This window comes from Crocuta crocuta, unplaced genomic scaffold, assembly GCF_008692635.1.
Source record: "Crocuta crocuta isolate KB4526 unplaced genomic scaffold, BGI_CrCroc_1.0 scaffold102, whole genome shotgun sequence".
In the NCBI taxonomy this organism is placed as follows: Eukaryota; Metazoa; Chordata; class Mammalia; order Carnivora; family Hyaenidae; genus Crocuta; species Crocuta crocuta.
The window spans coordinates 2,873,076-2,893,142 of record NW_027530019.1 but is presented as its reverse complement, the minus strand read 5'-3'; the positions used below and the strand labels follow the sequence as shown (position 1 = coordinate 2,893,142).

General features: G+C 38.8%; 1 protein-coding gene across 1 annotated transcript in view; it reads left to right on the top strand.

The window, feature by feature from the left end:
• The window catches only part of TMOD3 (tropomodulin 3), an 81,116-nt gene that overhangs the window by 19,863 nt on the left and 41,186 nt on the right, over nt 1-20,067 (top strand). Inside the window, exons 2-3 of the mRNA XM_077764395.1 lie at nt 13,679-13,879; nt 19,535-19,691. Coding sequence (XP_077620521.1) covers nt 13,754-13,879; nt 19,535-19,691 — 283 coding nt within the window. The 5' untranslated portion in view covers nt 13,679-13,753. The remainder of the gene's footprint in view (nt 1-13,678; nt 13,880-19,534; nt 19,692-20,067) is intronic.

The window sequence follows — 20,067 nt, the reverse complement described above, 5'->3', positions numbered from 1 at the left end:
TTCTTCAAACCCATGGCTGGAAAAGGAGTGAAAAAAGAGAAGGGACATCCCAGTGAGGGGTTCTTTTCAGTATGCCACTCAGGCTCTTCTCTGATGGAAGGTAGCAGGAGAGTCCGAGAGAGAATCTGATTTACTTTCACTGTATGCTCAACTTTGCTGGTCACTACTTTTGAAAACTGAGAGAGCAACAGTGTAACAAAAGAAAATTAAAAGTATTAATTGTGTACCTACATTTAACATTAAATCTACAATTGAGTATTACAGTTTCTGTGCCCTTTTGGTGCCATCTTTGATTCTTGTGATGTCCAGTTTGAGAAGCATTTATAAAGTGGTGAGAAAAAACAAGTCTGTAATAGGCACTTAATAAATGTATACAAATATATATTGATTTGAAGATGTGGAAATGGGGAAGGTTGAAAAAGGAGAGCTTTTCAGAATGAAGGAAAAAAAGAATCTGATCTGAAGCCCAGGAAATTCAGAAGGGATGAAACTGAGAAAAGATGTTACTGTTCACCTTTTGTTCACTGCATGAAATTCAGATTGCTCTCAGCATGATTCCTTTTAGACCTAGCCTTGTTTATTTTAGGGTTTCGTATATAGTTCAATGCTGAATAACTCTGTGGATTAAGAAAATTCTTGGAAGAGGAAGAATGAGTCATAGTGATACTTCTCTTTGGGAGAGAAAGAAAGAAAGCCCTCAGATGGGTCTCTCCATTATATGCTTGGAATGGATTCAGCATTTTGATTGATGGCTGAGCACTGTTAAGCTTCCCCTAGCTACCTCGTATCATATTTGGTTCTGTCTACAGTATGGCTGGTAGAAGGCTCTGGGTTAACCAGCAAAAATAAAGAGCTCTGTAACCTTATTACCCCAAGAGACTTGTTCATATGATGTCATTTCTATTTTAAGATTTTTTGAGTTTGCAGCAATTTTTAGAAAAGCTTCAGCATTTCCTAGCCTACCCAATCTATTAAATAAACAAAGCAAAGAGAAGGAGGAGAAGGGGAAGACTGAAAAATAGTTGGTCCTGAGAAACTGAGTATGCTAAGGGTGTGGCTGTTTTGGCATTCATCAGGGGTGTGCACAAAGTGGGTTCCTCTCTGACCTGGCCTTCTATCTCTGATGCCACAAACCACCAAGAAGAATGAAAAGAGAGGAGGTAGGCTAGGACTGGGAGCTGGTTTGGCTGCTTTGAGCCAGAGAAGGAAGTGGGGTACATGGGAGGCACAGAGTCTCTCACTGGTCTTATTGAAAGATTGTTTTTGATGTGGTGTGAGTAACCTGTGAAGTGTTTCCTTGTAATAGTCACAGAAATTATCTGGCTGCTTTCTCCTTTGAGGATGCCCTCAGTAACCTTCTTCCAATTAAATCTCTTCTTTATTTCTTGCCCTAACAAGTTTTTCTGGGCTTCAGATTTCTTTCTTTGTGCAGCAGGAAAGATGGGACTACTTAGCTAATCTCATTTGTGGGTTGGTTTGTTACTGTGGAATTTTTACACAGAATAATCAGCCACCATTTTCTTAAATTTCCTGTGTACAAAGAAACTACCTGTCTTCAATGTGCATTTATCTAGGTCAACCATAGCATCCCAGAATGCTACAAAATTATTAAATGTACTGTCATTTAGGCATCATTGTATAGAAGGATGAATTTAACATCCATTTTTTTCCTTTAAAAAAAGTCTTATTTTCTATAAAAGTAATACATATTATATACAACTAAAATAAAATGGTTTTTACTTTTTAGAAGGTAAATACTATATGCATAGTGCTTTGGACACAGTGGACAGGAAGTACATGTTTGGGTTGTAATTAGTGTTACCTAGAATTCACAAGCTCATAAAAAAGAAATGATCTTATGAGACTCTGCAAGAAACTCCCTTGCAGTTGAGGAGTCTGCTGTACATTGTCCCTGACAGATATTCATATTCAGCCTCTGCTTTACAATGCCAGGAAAAGTAGATGACTTTCTTTACTCCAGTCTTTTCCATCAAAGAGAATGTTCCTGAAACTAGCAAGCCTTGAGGAAACTCAAGCCTAACATTAAGTAAGAGAGCATTTTAGATGCTTTACATGTTAAAACCTCCAGGTGGAATTAACTTACTTTAAATTTGTTTCCAAATTAATTCTGAAGCCAGATTCAAACAAAGAAGAAAAAGCAATGCTGATTTGATGTTTGTTTGTTTGTTTTTAATTTGGCTTCACACCCAGCATGGAACCCAACACGAGACTTGAACTCATGACCGTGAGATCAAGACCTGATCTGAGACTGAGTCGGATGTTTACCCAACTGAGTCACCCAGTGCCCCAATTTGAATTTTTTTTAACCAAAGCAAATTGAAGTAGATAACTTAAGAAATTATCAGATGATGACTTATATCCAGTTCAAATGATTACATGGGTATTTATCTAAGGGGAATATTTTGATCCTAACTGCTATTAACTGCTATGTACCAACATTGAAATACTTTTATTAAAAAGTATTTTTATTAAAAAAGTATTTTTACTTTTTATATTAAAAGTATTTTTATTAAAAATAAACATATGTAATGACTAGAAGTTTTCTTTAGCGTGAAAGGATAATGAGTCAATAGTCAATATCTGAAACGAGAAGACAAAGCTAAATGGTACTTATTATGATCTGGGAAAACTTTGTTGGCTAAAGTCTCTCTGAGCAGACGAGACCAGTTTTTTATATAGGATTTTTGGGAAGTGTGGAATTTCAGGCCTGGCAAACTTTTCCAAGGCCATAATGACATCGTCTGTAGAGCCATGATTTTTTGGGTGAATCCATTGTTTGGTTGGCACTCAGTAGTGTTTGCTTACTGGAGTGAGGCTTTTCCTGATTGGCTGACCTTCAGAAGTAAGAAACTGATGGTGATTGATTGGCTTGCAAAGGGAAATTGTTTTTGTTTTTGATGACTACTTGTTACTGTGGCTAAAGAAAAGTCATTCTGTTCTATGTGGGAACTTTAATTCTCAACATCAGAAACATCTAGTTACTTTGCACAAAGCAGGGGGATATTGAAATTTTTTGAAGCATAACTTAGAGTGAAGGAAGAAAATGTTAAGTGGACAGCTTAATAAATTTTATACATGTATATATACTTGCGTATATATCACCCAGTTTAAGATGTAGCACATTTTCATTACCTCAGAATGTTTTCCAATGTCCCTACCTAATCTATAACCCCCCAGCGGCTATTCTGATTTCCATCCCCATGAATTAGTTTTGCCTGTTCTTGAATTTCATCTACATAAAAGTACACAGTATATATTATTTCATGTCCAATATTTTATATTCTTTTTGACATATTACATGTGAGAGTCATTCATGTGTTTGCACATGTCCAGGACTTTATTAGTATGTAGTGTTCTGTTTTGTGACCGTACCACAATTCATTTGTATACACAAATAGTAAAAAATAGTAAAGTCATGAAAATTTGCATCATTTCCAGTTTGAGGAAACTGAGTAAGTGCGTGAGTAAGGGATAGAATAGTTGGAGATGAGTTGGGGCTTGCAGGGAGATCATGTAGGGCCTTGTGGGCCACTTGGCTTTTATTCTGACTGAGATAAGATACCATTAGAAGATTGTGAGCAATGGAATGAATCTGATCTCACTAGTTATATTTATACAAAAAATGTACACGAATGTTCATTGACACTTTATTTGTAACAGTAAAGAACTGGGATCATTTTTGAAGTTTTTCAAAGGAAAACGGTTACACTGAGATATATACATACCATGGGATACAATAAAAGGAACGAACTATCGATACAGAAACTTGGATGAATCTCTAGAGATTTATGTTGAATGATAAATCACTTCTAAAGGTTGCATATTATATGATTTTATCTAACTTCTTTTAATTTTTTAAAATGTTTTATATATTTTTGAGAGAGAGATAGAGACAGCATGAGCAGGGGAGGGTCAGAGAGAGAGGGAGACACAGAATTAGAAGGAGGCTCCAAGCTGTCAGCACAGAGCCTGACACAGGGCTTGAATCCACGAACCGTGAGATCATGACCTGAACCGAAGTCAGACACTTAACTGACTGAGCCACCCAGGCGCCCCTCTATCTATATAACATTTTTGAAATGAAAAAAATTTTAGATATATAGGGCAGATCTGTAGTTTACCAGGAGTTAAAGAAGAAGGTGGGTTTGGTTATTACAAAAGGGCAACAGGAGGAATCCTTGATTTGAAACTGTTCAGTATCTTGACTGTGGTGGTGGGTATACAAACCTACAAGGTGATAAAATTGTATCTCCCTCCCCGCACACACACACAAGTACCAGTAAAACTGGAGAAGTCAGAATAAGATCAGACTATATAAATGTCAGTATGCTCATTGCGGTATACATTAGTTATGCAAAATGTTACCACTGAGGGAAACTGAACAAAGTGTAAAAGGAGTCTCTCTGTATTATTTCTTACAACTGGCATGTGAATCTGTAACTATCTCAATAAAAAATTCAGTTAAAAAGAACAAGATGGGGCACCTGGGTGGCACAGTTGGTTGAGTGTCCAACTTCGGCTCAGGTCATAATCTCACTGCTCGTGGGTTCGAGTCCCTCACTGGACTCGATGCTGACACTCAGAGCCCAGAGCCTGCTTCGGATACTGTGTCTCCCCCTCTCTCTGCCCCTCCCATGCTCATGCTCTGTCTCTCTCTGTTTCTCAATAACAAATAAATATTAAATTTTTTTAAAAAAAGAACAAGATAGTTCTGGCACCTTTGCAGAAGATAGACTATTGACTGTATGGCCATTAGAGTGGGAGCATGGTTCCCAGTTAGGAGGCTATTTTAGTAAGCCAGGTAAGAAATGATGACTTGAACCAGAATGGAAGCAGTGGAGATAGTACGACATAATATTTTAAAATTAGAACCAAGAGGATTTGTTTGACCGATCAGATGTGGAATGTAAAAGTAGTTGTAGTGAACACCAAGTTTTTGGCCCAACCAACTAAAAGGATGGAGTTGCTGTTTATTAAATGGTGAAAAATATAGTAAGAGCAGGTACAGGGAAGAAAATTAGGGGTCTGTTTTGCACATTTATGTTTGAGGTACCTGGTGGTCATTCAAATAGAGCTGTTACATAGGTATTTATTTCTAAGTCTGGCATTCAGGAGAGAGGTCCATATTGAAGATAAAAATCCAAGAATGGTCAATGTATGAAGTCACCTGGGGATTGAGCATAGAAAGAAGCTGTCCAAAGAAGTAAGTCCTGGGGATATTCCAACACTTAAAGATAGGGAAAATGAAGAAGAGCTATCAGAGGAGAATGAGATGGCACAGCCAGATAAAGAGGGACCAAGAGAAAATAATGTCCCCAAGGCCAACAGGAAAGTGTTTTAGGATGAAAGGAGTGATCTGTTGTCAAATGCTGATAGGTCCCATAAGATGGGGGGTGGGGGGGGGTAAGAACTGACAGTTGGATTTGACATTGTGCAGATTATTGCTAACCAGGTTAGTTTGGGTGGGGTGAATGCTGGGAATAAAACACTAGATTGGAGGTTTGAGAGAATAAGAGGGAGAGGGCTAGGGATACTGAATTTTTCTTTCAAGGAGTTTTCTGTAAAGAAGAGCCAAGAAGTCAGGTAGTATTTAGAAGGGTTATGAAGTCAGTTTGGAGGTTATATTGTAGCCTGTATGCTAATGGGCATGATCCAGTAATGAAAGGTCACGATTACTGGAGCAATCATGTATAGAGGAGCAGGGATGGGTTGTGGTCACAAGAGGTGAGAGGCTTTAGATAAGAGTATGGACAGTTCATCTATAGAAGCAAAAGGGAAGGTACATATATGGGTACAGATATAGGTAAGTTGGTAGGTTTAGCAGTGGGCGCTTAGATGTCTGCCTTCTTACAATTGTTTGTATAAGTCTCAGTGAAATATTAAGATTGAGTCTTTGAGAGTGAGTGATAAAAAAATAAAGGTTTGAGGGAGAAGGGGCAAATAGCCATGTAAGAGAGGGGGAGAGTGACTGGACTAGGGATGTGCCATAGGATTGCTAGGCAGCACTCTGATGTTAGTGGTGACAAATTTTAAATATGACTGGTTAGTTAGTATATTTTTCTCCCACTTGATCTGCCACCCTGGTGCAGGGGGGGAGTAGGAAGAGAGGTTTTAAACAGGGTTGGGGTTTTGCCAGAGGAGTTCAGAGACATAGAGGCTCAAGGTTGTTAAAAGTTATGGAGGGGTAAAATTATTGGTAATGAGAAGGACGAGGTTACAACCATGGGGATGTAGGACTGAGGCAGGGCAGAAACCTGGGTCATCAGAAGAGAGAAAGTCAAGGAACTCAGAGAGGAAGTATAGGAAGGGTCAGCTATGTAGATCTGAAATCACTGATTGCTGGGTGCCAAATTCATGACCATCTCTTCTTTAGCACTTTGACTCTAAGCATGGAAAATATTGGAAAGATAATAAGTTAGAGTAATTGTATAATTTTTTTAAAGAATCATGACAAATTATTGGCTTCTTTCACTTTTTTAGATTTAGCTCTTTGTAGAAGATGATACCAGAAAAGGTATTAACAAAGACATGGGCTTTGGTTTAGCATATGAATATACTAAAGACCATAGCTAGCAGCTGTTTTATTAAGTAATTGGTAGTTGGCTTATATATGTTATTTGTTTAGTCCATTGGTAGTTATTAAAAAAATTGTCCAAAAATTGTTCAACAGTTGTCATATTAGAGCAGTTCACAATGTGGATATCAAAACCATCCTGAAAATATTAACCAAGAGATTTTGTTTTAAAACCAGACTGAGAAATATAGGTGTCATAGAGCCATTTTAAACTCTTCAGAAAAAAATAGGTATGGAACAAAAAATTCATACTAAATGTTAACTGAAAATAACATAGGAGTCATCTCTTAGTACATCTCTCCCTCTTTTTTTAAAAGAATAACTGCTCTTTTTTTTAATGTTCATTTATTTATTTTAAGAGAAAGAGTGCATGCAGGAGCTGGGGAAGGGCAGAGAAGGAGGGAGAGGGAGAATCCCAAGCAGGCTCCACAGTGTCAGTGCAGAGCCCAATGCAGGGCTCAATCTCATGAACTGAGAGTGATCATGACCTGAGCTCAAATCAGATTGGATGCTTAACCCACTGAGGCGCCCCTCCCTTTGTACACCTCTTGTCCTTACCTCTTAAAACGAATCTGTGAACAAGTCCTTTTAGTTTGCTTACAAAATATGTCATACATTTATCCACTTCTTTACATCTCCACAGCTACAGCCCTACAACCACTGCTTCTTAACCTAAATAGCAGAGGCTTAGACAGGGGGAGCTGCTAGGGATCTTTTGGTCCTGACTCAAAAGTCACCTTTCAGAATGGTCCTTTTTTGTTTTTTGTTTTTTTTTTTAAGTTTGTTTATTTTTGAGAGAGAGAGAGAGCATGATCAGGGGAGGGCCAGAGAGAGAGAGACAGGGAGAGAGAGAATCACAAGCAGGCTCCACACTTCACACTCTGCCTGATGCAGGGCTCCATCCCACAACTCTGGAATCATGACCTGAACTGAAATCGAGTCATGCTTAACCAAGTGAACCACCCAGGCACTCCCAGAACAGTCTTTCTGAATCATTTAAAAGTAACCTTCCTGACCCTCATCTTGCCCATAGCATTGTCCTTGGTTTTTTCCTTATAGTATTTATTGTATCTGATATTATGTTCCTTTGTTTGTTGTTTTTTGTCTGTGTGCCAGCTTCAAAGTAAATTAGAGCAAGGAACTTGTCTTGTATATTGTGAATGCCTGTTGTCTGGAACAAGTCAATTCCAGGTACAGGGGATGCTCAAAAGTATTTGTTGAATGAACAGTAAATGTATTGGAAAACAAATCTTCATCTGGGATCTTGAGAGAAAAATTTCTCAAATGGTAGGTCATCCTAGTTCAGTACCCAGGGGTCCTAGGAGGAGCCACTGAGGAAAAGATGTGTAGTCTTGAGCCTAGTACATCTGAAGAATGAAGCTTGGTGCCTCCTGAGGAGGAAACTCGTTTCTTTAGCCAAAGGAAAATTTAAAATATTTTACTTTTTATGTATTTATTTTTTTAGTTTATTTTGAGAGTGAGTGTGTGTGAGCAGGGGAGGAGCAAAGGGAGAAGGAAGGAGAATCCCAAGCAGGCTCTGTGCTGTCAGCTTGGAGCCTGATGCAGGACTTGAACCCATGAACCATGAGATCATGACCTGAGTCGAAATCAAGAGTTGGAGACTTAACTGACTGAGCCACCCAGGTGCTCCCTCCCAGTTTTTTTTTTTTTGTTTTTTTTTTTTGTTTTTTTTTAATCAGGAATGAATGTCAAATTTTGTCCAAAATTTTTCTCTGTAGCTATTGTTTTTTGTCTTTATTCTGTTGATATGATGAATTACATTGATATTTGAATGTTAAACCAGCCTTGCATTCTTGTGCTCAACTTTACTTAGTCATNCCCCATTTTTTTTTTTTTTTTTTTTTTTTTTTTTTTTTTTTTTTTAAGTAGGCTCAATACCCAACCTGGGGCTTGAACTCATGACCCTAAGATCAAGAATTGCATGTTCTACCAGCTGAGCCAGCCAGGGGCCCCAAGAAAATCAAATTTCCAGAGCTCTGATAACTGACAATCAGATGTGTTTTATTTTGTTTTAACTGGGAAAGATTAGACCATGGAGACCTGAATATCAAGCCAAAATGGGTTGACCCTGAGGGAAGAGAAGGTGAATAATGCAGAGGCTGCACAGGGTTAGCAGAAGTATCAAAGATTAATTATCAGTGCCTTTTTAATTGCAATAAGGGGAATAGAGTTAGGGAGCAAGAAGGGTACTAGGTATCTGGGAAAGGAAGAGGGAACTACCAAAAACAGGAAATGGAGACTGATACATGATCCAATTCAATCACATTTGACTTAACTGCATGCCACCAGGTACTGTCCCTGGTGATGGGAAACCAGTAAGGAGGGAGATACAGGAGAAATGTCTGCTCTTCAAAGGTCTTATTGTGTCTAGCAAGGGAGACAGACAAATGATAAGTTCTAATACAGGGTCATTGTTGGTGTGACATGTGATAGGTATCTTTAGAAGTCTCTGGCCAGCCAGTCCATGCATAAAATTTCACATGGTGGTCCTCAGCTTTGCGTTTGTAGAGACCTGATTCCAGGAGGTGCCTAATCTCTTAAAAAGTGACCCATGCTAACTACACTCATAAAAGAGTGGTACATAAGCCAAAATACCAGTTAGTGAATTTACAGTGAGGAAAACTATGTGAACAGCCAAGTTTTAATTAGAAGATTACTTGGTGAGCATGGAGAAGAATAAAGGGAAGTAATTGGGTAATGTAAATATTGAATGACATCAGGCTTTGGTTGTCTGATGCTTCTCTATACCATGACTGTACCTGCAGTGGGAGCTAGCCAATCACATCTGCTGCACAAGACACCATGCCTCCCTTGTGCTTCATGAATATGGCCACGTGTTGCTTGATGAACCCCATTTCCTTACATTTGCATGCTTACTGACTTCTTTAGTTATGTTAACACCATTCTGTAGTAATTTATTCTATCTGCTTCTTTGGGAAACAGTCTCTTATCATTGTATGTTAATATTAGCAGTTGTACCCTTAAGTTTTGAAGATTCTTACATACAATCTGTAGTTATAATGGAGGCATATACAAGGATAATGGCAACATAGGTAAGGAAACCATGAATGCCAACAGTTAGCAAGTATAAGCAACATGGATTGTCACCCACTGAATCTTCTAGGAATATAAATTTGATACAACCACTTTGAAAACCGTTTAACATTACCTCGTAAAATTGAGTATTACTATACCCTTTCCCCAGCAATTCCATGCCTAGGTTTCAATAACTTAGAGAAACTCGTGCACATGAATAACAGGAAATAAGTAACAAGATTGTTTATAGCAGAAAAATAGAAGGGGACAACTACAAGTTCAGTCAAATGTTCATTTATACAATGAAATACTCTACAAAAATGAAAATAGAAGTGTTGCTCTAAGGATGAACTCAAAACAATATTGAGTGAAAAAAGCCAGTCACCAAAAAATACATGCTGTCTGAGTCCATTGTATAAAGTGCAAAAAAAGAACAGACCTAAAACTATTAAGGACATGTACATGTAAAGTAAAACTGTAGAGAAAAGCAAAAGAATGGTTAATTCAAAATTCAGTCCACTCATTATTTTTTGGGGAGGAGTTGCAGCTGGAAAGGGGAACATGCAAGTCCCTGTAATGTTCTCTTTCAATGTTCTCTTTCTGAAGCTGCATAGTACTTTCCTGGGTATTCATCCGATCCTATCATCCATTGTTGTCCAGATTGTCCATTGTCATATTGTTCATATTGACACTAGTGTCTTACTAGTAGGATGACTGTCAAATTTATGGCCTCTACTGGAGCACTTTTGAGAGTAAAGGGAGGGAGGGGATGCTCAAAATAATTAAAATAATATTTCTTTGGAAATATTTATTGACTAAGAAATTGGCTTATATACTATAAACCTCAAAAATAAATTATATTAAACCACATTAAAAAACTTTTATAATAATTGTCTAAACATTAAAAAATAGCAAAAGCTAAATAATTACTCTTGGTATTTGTTCATATACTTTTATCAGTTTCTTACCTTTGTCTCAAATACCATGTCATTGGTATTTTTATGAGGTGAATATTTTTTTAATGTTTGCTTATTTTTGAGAGAGAGACAGAGCATGAGCAGGGAAGGGACAGAGAGAGTGGAAGAGACAGAATCTGAAGCAGGCTCTAGGCTCTGAGCTGTCAACCAGCACAGAGCCTGATGCAGGGCTCTAACTCATGTCATGAACTGTGAGATCATAATCTGAGCCAAAGTTGGACGCTTAACCAACTGAGTCACCCAGAAGCCCCATGAAGGGAATATTTTTTTAAATGTTTTTTAAAAAATTTTCCCCTAAAATTGCTTGCCACCTTCTTTAAGGATGTATTTGTTAGTTAATGTATTTGAAAATTCTTATACCTTCTATTGAATCTTCTCTGCAGTGTTTTGTTTTGTTTTTTTTTAAATTAGAGAGAGAGAGAGAGAGAGAGATTGATTGAGAATCTTAAGCAGACTCCACACTGAGCATGGAGCCCAACTCGGGGCTCCATCCCACAACCCTGAGATCATGACCTTAGACAGATGCTCATCCAACTGAGCCACCCAGATGCTCCCAGAGTGTATTGTTTTTAATTGAGAAAATATACTCTTTTTAAAAAAAATTTTTTTTGTAATGTTTTATTTATTTCTGAGAGAGAGAGACAGTGACAGTGTGAGCAGGAGAGGGTCAGAGAGACAGGGAGACACAGAATCTGAAACAGGCTCCAGGCTCTGAGCTGGCTGTCAGCACAGAGCCTGATGTGAGGCTCAAACCCACAAACCATGGGATCATGACCTGAGCTAAAGTCGGATGCTCAACCGACTGAGCCACCCAGGCACCCTGAGAAAATATATTCTTAAGATACTTGGTGAGCTTAGTGTCTTAAAGTGAGAAGTATAAAGTGGAGATTTACCAAGCTTAGTAATGACAGCAATGATGATAATTTGTGTAAAACAAAAACAAAAAACAACCCATTGAAAAAATCCAGGATAATTGCTAAGCCAAGCCAGGTGAGATGCCATGCCAAGTAGAACAGGTGTAAGCCAGACCTGTCTTGGGAAGTTACACAAAATGCCTGCAGTTTAACATCTGCATAAGCACAGTTCTCTTAATTTGCTTGTTATTGGACCCCGGTGGCTGCTAGTCAAGCACTAGCTGACAGACCTCAGTGGTGAACCTTCCTTTCTTCTTAGGAGATGAAAGCACATAAAAGGATCCATAAACTGTTACTGGTTTGAGGAGGAAAATTTATTAGTTTAAATATTAAGTTGGAAAACCTTGGGAGAAAGGAGTAGTAAAGGAAATACATCCAGACTTTGAAGTACTAAGTGTTTTGCAGCCAAGAAAAATTGAGCAAAATCTCTAAGTCTAAGGATTATTTCTTGTTCACATAGGAACATTTTATGAAACAAACGATCCACATTTATGGCTAGAACTTACAGAAATATTTTATTTCTACTCTGCACATTTTGTGGAATCTATTCAAAGTATCTTTTCCTATGGAACAGTTCTGCTGTATCTGGAAAGAGACTGCTTGTTGAGTTTTACCTCATTTGGGAAAGATTCACATGGTGAGGAAATGACAAAGGTCCTTTCCTATAATCAGACTTTTCTGACCATCTTTGCCAGTCAGTGGGTGACGTATCCCAACATGGTTTTGAAGAAACATTTTCAGAAAGCCGTATTTTTTCCTATAAAAACAATTTTTCAAAAAAATGTTTGAAGTCTATTTTTTTCCAGTGGCAAGTGGCCACTCCCCAATGAGGAGTGTATTAATATCCCCCTTAATGGGTGCCTGGGTGGCTCACTTGGTTAAGCGTCCGACTTCGACTCAGGTCATGATCTCACAGATCATGGGTTCAAGCCCAGAGTTGGGCTCTGTGCTGACAGCTAGCTCAGAGCCTGGATCCTGCTTCAGATTCTGTTATCTCCCTCTCTCTCTGACCCTCCCCTCCCTATTCATGCTGTCTCTCTCTCTTTCTCTCAGAAAAAAATAAAACATTAAAAAAAAATAATATCCCCCTTTATTAATAGTGAGTCAGAAAATAATGTTCCCCTACATAATTTACAGTGAAACAAATGTGTCTTAAACATACGGTGCTTAAGCAAAGCAATAATTTGGTATCTGGTAGCAACAATTTGAAAGTCGCTGATGAGAAAAAGTTTGACACACGTGATGAGTTCTTTCCACTTAAAACTCAGTTATCAGAAATTCTTTTTTAAAAAATTTTTTTGATGTTTATTCATTTTTTTTGAAAGAGCAAGTGGAGGAGGGAGACACACACACACACACACACACACACACACACTCACACAGACACACACACTCCATAGCAGGCTCTGGGCCCTGAGCTGTCAGCACAGAACCCAGTGCGGGGCTCAAACTCAACGAACTGTGAGATCATGATGTAAGCTGAAATTGGCTGCTTAACCAACTGAGCCATCCAGGCGCCCCAATTATCAGAAATTCTAAATTCTATCAAATGGCTCTTTTAATAGATTTGAATTTACTCCTTCTGCCCTTATTTTTCCCAGTTGACTTTTCATTAACCAAAAATAGGAGGTAAGGACATTGATCCATAGACAAGGGTATTGTGTGATAGATTGATAGAGAATATATGACATGTGGAAATTACTTTTCACTTAACGTAAGAGATCTAAGTAGGTGGAGGTGACTTAATATTTTANAGCAGGCTCTGGGCCCTGAGCTGTCAGCACAGAACCCAGCGCGGGGCTCAAACTCAACGAACTGTGAGATCATGACGTAAGCTGAAATTGGCTGCTTAACCAACTGAGCCATCCAGGCACCCCAATTATCAGAAATTCTAAATTCTATCAAATGGCTCTTTTAATAGATTTGAATTTACTCCTTCTGCCCTTATTTTTCCCAGTTGACTTTTCATTAACCAAAAATAGGAGGTAAGGACATTGATCCATAGACAAGGGTATTGTGTGATAGATTGATAGAGAATATATGACATGTGGAAATTACTTTTCACTTAACGTAAGAGATCTAAGTAGGTGGAGGTGACTTAATATTTTAAATGTGTTTGTTTCTTCTCTCCATAGCTCTAAGAAAAGTAGAAATCACTCCTGACTATATTGAATAGCAAAAACTAAGTGACTTTTCCTATACTGCAAATCATGGCACTACCATTCCGGAAGGACTTAGAGAAGTACAAGGACCTGGATGAAGATGAGCTCCTTGGAAATCTATCAGAAGTAGAACTGAAACAACTGGAAACTGTTCTTGATGATCTTGACCCTGAGGTTGGTGTTAATGGAATAACTTTTCAAACCTTTTGAAACTAAGTAACTTCTTTGAGCAGTTAGCTTTTTCATGACTTTTCTCAGATACTCCCCACATTCTCTCTTTATCCAAATGAACTTTTTGCCTCTTCTTAGTTCCCTCACTTGTGCCCCCACATCTCTATCACATGCCTATTCTAAACCATATTCACCGACACCCTTACTTTCAAACATCTGAAATTTTCTGTCCTGTATGAAATCTTTTCTCTTTGGACAGGAAGGAATGTTTTTGGTAAAATGAAGCAAATGATTAGATCTTTGATTTATGCCAACCTCTGTGCCTCTTCAGAGCTTGTGTACTATGATGGCCCTTGTGTAGAGTGTCACTAGAGGGTTCTTTGTGACCTCAAATCTAATTGTTAACTTTCTGAAAGATGCTGACCAAATTGAGTAAGTTTCTAGTCACTAGTAGACTAGATCTAAGTAGACTCTCAGCAGTACTGCAGTCCATGTGGAACAGACCTGAATATATGTATATATGTTTTCATTGGCAAAGTGGATATTATTTGTCTTATAAATTAGTCAACTCCCTTGACACTGAATTGTTATTCCCTAGTATGTATGGGGTTGGAGGTGGGCCCTAAGGTTATGGCTACTTACCCTGAAGGTAAGGGTAGTAGGCTTAGGCTTCTTCTCTTTACTACATGTTTCTTTATGCTGATTTTTAGTGCCTTTTAAGAGTTGAAATAGAGTTTGTTTTATAAAATTATTCTTGTTACTACCACACTTATTTCCTGCTGGAATGTTTTTGAATTTTTATTGAGAATTCTACTCCTTTCTTCAGCATTACCTCAGCACTTCATTAATGTGTCTATACCATAGATCAAAACCCTTAACTGTAGCTATTATCAAAAGGAGAAGTTTTGTGGTACTCTTTATCAAAACCCTTAACTGTAGCTATTATCAAAAGAAGTTTTGTGGTACTCTTTAAGTCTGGAGGTAACCCAGGATAACAGTGCTGGTTTGATCCTGTCACAACAGTGACAACTCTTCTACAAACAGTTGAACCTATTAGACCTGTTTCAATCAAATGGTTCTAGAACTGGCAGGAACCTAAGAGCTCATCTAGTCCAGAGTTTCCTTAACCTTGACACTACTGACACTTGGGGCTGGATAGTTCTTTGCTATGGGGGCTGTCCTCTGCATCCTTAAGTGATTCAGCAGTATTCTGGCCTCTACTCCCTACATGCCAATAGCATATGCCCCTGTTTAAAAATGTTCCTGGGATTTTGTTTTAATTAGCTATAGTAATATTACAGACATGGGGGAAAAAGAGTTTATTACTTACAGTTCCCAAGAGAGAACATGAGAAAGCACCTGGGTTGGTCAGGAAGCAGGAGCAGCAAGGAGTAAGTATGTCCCGGAACCATTTTCGCGGTCTCCGAGGGAAGGAATGGGTGAGACAGGGTTGGCAAGTTTGAGCAAATTTAGAATTGGATAATTTGAGTAATTTCAGTGGGGTCTGGGCCACAGAAGTAGTCTCCAGTTTTCCAGTTACCTTGTCCTGGGTGATTTAAGGCAGGAGAAATCATGGTTTTCTGGGTGAGAGATAAAGGAGGTAGTTCGGATATGGATTCCAGATTGATTGGATTTCATATGGAAAGTACACTGCTGGGTGGAGGGCAGAGGAAGCTGTTTGCTCTCCCTAGCAATTAGCCAGCCCCCAAGAAGGCAAAACATTGTGAAATACAGAAAATAGAAAACATGGTTAACGCTTCCTCCCCTTAGTCATGACAACCAAAAATGTTTGCAGATGTTGCCAGTTGTCCCCTATGGGAGCCCCTCAGTTGAGAAACAATGACCTAGCACTTGTCCTGTGTTTGACAGATAGAAAACAAAAGTTAGATGGCTTGATTCAGTTACTACAGTTAGGGACAGAACTGAGATTAGATCCCTCACTGCCTGATGGCTCCCCGGCAGAGTCCAGTGATCTTCATGCTAAACTGCAGTGAGTTCCCTATTAATACATGCACTATGTTATACATGTAAAAGCTGATGGTTTCTATTTTCTAACTTGCAAAACCACGAGGCCTGCTTCTTGTATGGGGAGGCTTGAGTTCTAACCTTTGGATGTTTTTTGCCAGTTTCCCAACCCCAGTTGCATTTCCCCCAACCTCAGATACTGTTAGTTGAGACTGGAAGAACAATGATGTTTATTGACAGCATGCCCCTTGTTGGGTAAAGTTTTGGGCAGAAGTGCCAGTGAAAGATGAGGTATGAAAAAGAGAGCAACAGTAATAGTGTCCACTTCAGGCAGAGAAATGCCACTGTAACTTGTAAATTCTCAGATGATAAGTAAGAGAAGAGCAGATAGAGGTTGTATATGGTTCCTTGTTATATTTTAGAGGGCTATTTTACTTTCCATATGCTGAATTCAGTATATTTATTTGCCAATCTACTGCATTTTCTCGAAACACCTATTTCTATGAGACAGCCAGCCAGCCTAGGCAAAAGCTATTTTTTTTATTTCCAAGTCTTGGAGTATATATATCATTACAACAAAATTGTACTATGAGGAAGAAACACATACTTTTTAGTGGCAATTATTTTAATGAGATCTTTACCTGTTCTAAAATTATTATGATCTGGTAACTTGCCTAAAGTATACTTATAATAAAGCATGGTTGATGAGTTTATAGCCTCCAAAGCCAGTTACCTGTCATTTATTTTGTGTTCAAAAATGTTTTTTAGGAGCCAGCTAATCTATCATTTAAAACATGTTTCAGGGCACCTGGGTGGCTCAGGCAGTTGATCATCCAATGTTGGCTTAGGTCATGATCTCATTGTTTGTGAGTTCGAGCCCCATGTTGGGCTCTGTGCTGACAGCTCAGAGACTGGAGCCTGCTTTGGATTCTGTGTCTCCCTTTTTCTCTCTGCCCTTCCCCTGCTTATGCTTTCTGTCTACTTGTTTCCTTCTCATGATTTTCAGCAGCTGGGTGTAATAGTGCAACTCCATTAATACCACCATGAAAAGAGCAGTCAGTATTATTGATGGTGATGGGAAGTAACTTTGATTAATTTGCCTTAACGAGCATTTTTCTTTAAAAATGTTCTCAAATATTCATTCAGTAAATATTTGGGGGCAACCAGTAAATTCTGATACTATGCTAGGCTTAGGGTTACAAGAGTGAGCAAAACAAATGTGGTCTTTGCCCTTATGATGCAGATTGCTAGGAATGGGAGGAGGTAGGCATTGATCAAATAATTGTACCTTGTTAGTGTAAGAGCATATAATGGGAGGTCGAGAAAACCTTCCCTTGGGGGAATGGAGTTGCAGTCTTAGAAATGAGTAGCAAAAAATGGTGGACAGAGCATTCTAGAGGTCTTTGTAGAATGAAGTGTGTGGCAAGCACAGGAAAGGAACTAGGGCTAGTGTGGCTAGAATGGGGAGGGTATGTGAGGTGAGGCTAAAGTAACAGATTATGGAATGGGGATGAGGGCTGATAAGTATCAGGAAGCTAATCCAGGGAAACGAGTTGGGAAGCTAATATAATATTCCATGCCAGCTTGGTCATAGCTTAGACCAAAGTAATGGTGTTGGAGTTAGAGAGAAGTAAATAGACAAATGAGTTTTTTAGGAAGTAAAAAATGGGTAGGACTTGATGGTTCATTGGGAATAGATTCTTCATGCATAGCTCTCGATTTCAAAGTTGGTGGGTAGAAGTCTTGTTTCTTTATCATTACATGAGAAGAACACAAAGGTGAATTTTATAAAAATTATTATGGATCTCAGCAAATAGCCACAGTTGAAGTGCTATATTTTCTAGTTATAAAATTTATATTCCCTATTATTATCTATATAAGATATCTCTTTATAATGAAAATTATCTTATAACATCTATGAAATTCAACAGTATGGGAGGTGTTGCAAAAGAAGGCTGGCCCTTTTGTGTGACTTATTCAGCTGCCTTCCATTTCTTTAAAAAAATTTTTTTAATGTTTTATTTATTTCTGAGAGAGAGAGACAGCATGCGCAGGGGAGGGTCAGAGAGAGAGCGAGACACAGAATCTGAAGACAGGCTCCAGGCTCTGAGCTAGCTGTCACCACAGAGCCCGATGCGGGGCTCAAACCCACAAACCATGAGATCATGATCTGAGCTGAAGTTGGACGCTTAACTGACTGAGCTACACAGGCAGCCCTTCCCCCCTTTTTTTATTAAACATTTTTTAATGTTTATTTATTTTTGAGACCACACAAGCAGGGGAGAGAGAGAAAGAGGGAGACACAGAATCTGAAGCAGGCTTCCGGCTCTGAGCTGTCAGCACAAAGCCCGAAGCAGGACTCGAACTCAAGAACTGCAAGATCATGACTTGAGCTGAAGTCAGATGCTTAGCTGACCGAGCTACCCGGATGCCCCACCTCTTTGCTCCTGAGGAGCAAAAGGATGGAGCTCACATTGTCTAGTCGCCACTTGCTATTCCTGGAATTAGTGAAAATTCAGAGTAGGGACTACAAGAGACAACTTTATTACCTGGCACCCCTTCCCCACTCTCAGTCCCTCCAGGCCCTCAAAGAGACTGTACCCACTTGGAACCCCAGAGATATAGCCCTGTCTAGGGGTACCTCGGTGCACCTTGGTGCATGAGTAGCAGTGACAGCGGTTGCTGCAAATACGTCCTAGTGCTGATGTATACATACGTACATCTGTACATATATTGAACCTTTCACATTGTGTTTAAACACAGTGAACATTAATGTTCTGATATCCTATTGTACGGATCACATGTTTTTATATGAAAAAGACTTTACCATGAAATAGACATCATTATGAAGGTATATGATGTATATATCATTTAGAATTCTTTTGCAATAGAATTATTTTCTGTATATGCATATATGCTGAGGAGTTACTAATCATGAAGAAAACTATTTTTTTTTTTTAATGTTTTATTTCCTAGGAGAGAGAGAGACAGCGTGAGCAGGGGAGGGTCAGAGAGAGAGGGAGTCACAGACTGAAACAGGCTCCAGGCTCCGAGCTAGCAGGCAGCACAGAGCCCGATGCGGGGCTCGAACCCACGAACGGCGAGATCATGACCTGAGCGAAAGTCGGACGCTTAACCGACTAAGCCACCCGGGCGCCCCGAAAACTATTTTTTATTACCATCCAGGACATTTAAAAAGTAAGGGGTGTTTCCTTCTAGTAGAATACTTTCTGAAGAAAATGTATATGTGCTTATTTTAATAATGGAAGTGAATTCTACCTAATAAAAGTTTGTGTGGAACACTTTTACGTTGCTGCCATAAAATGAAATATTTGGGGCGCCTGGTTGGCTCAGTCAGTTAAGCTTCCAGCTTCAGCTCAGGTCATGATCTCGCGGTTTGTGGGTTCAAGCCCCACGTTGGGCTCTGTGCTAGTAGGTAGCTGAGAGCTTGGAGGCTGTCTTCGGATTCTGTGTCTCCCTTTCTTTCTGTCCCTCTCCTGCTCACACTGTCTCTCTCTCTCTCTCAAAAATAAAATTTAAAAAACATTAAAAAAAGTTAAAAAAAATAAAATGAAATGTTTAATGTCAGTATCACATTCTGGTCTATAATTCTTTCTTAAATGAGTGATCTGTGGAAGCATATAGTGTTGGCATTCTTGGAGGTCATAATGGCTGATTCATTCTCTTTGGCAGAATGCCCTTCTGCCTGCAGGGTTCCGGCAGAAGAATCAGACGTCAAAGTCCGCCACAGGGCCATTTGATAGAGAACACCTCCTTTCATACCTGGAGAAGGAGGCATTGGAGCATAAGGACAGGGAAGACTATGTGCCTTACACTGGAGAAAAAAAAGGTAAATTTTGAAGTCATTATTTGATAGCATTTGATTTTTCTTTTTCTAGGTAAGGTAGGTCTGGAGAAATATTTTTAGAGATGCATCATTAGTAGCCTTAAAGATCTGACACTGTTGACTTAGAAACTTGGTAGGTAATTTGGGTCTTCATTTGCATTTTTCATCAACTTGGCCAATAAGTTCCTTCTTAATGATTCGTGAGATTTTATCATACAGTGATTTTATAGAACACTCTAGTTCTCTACTGTAACATGTTTAAAAGTATGCTGAGGTTCACTCGTGTATTTCAGAATGCAAATGATGTCAAAGCAGCGCTCTGTTCTAACTAACTCCTGTCTTTAAGGAGAGCTGTCATAAAATAATTCAGGCCATATTT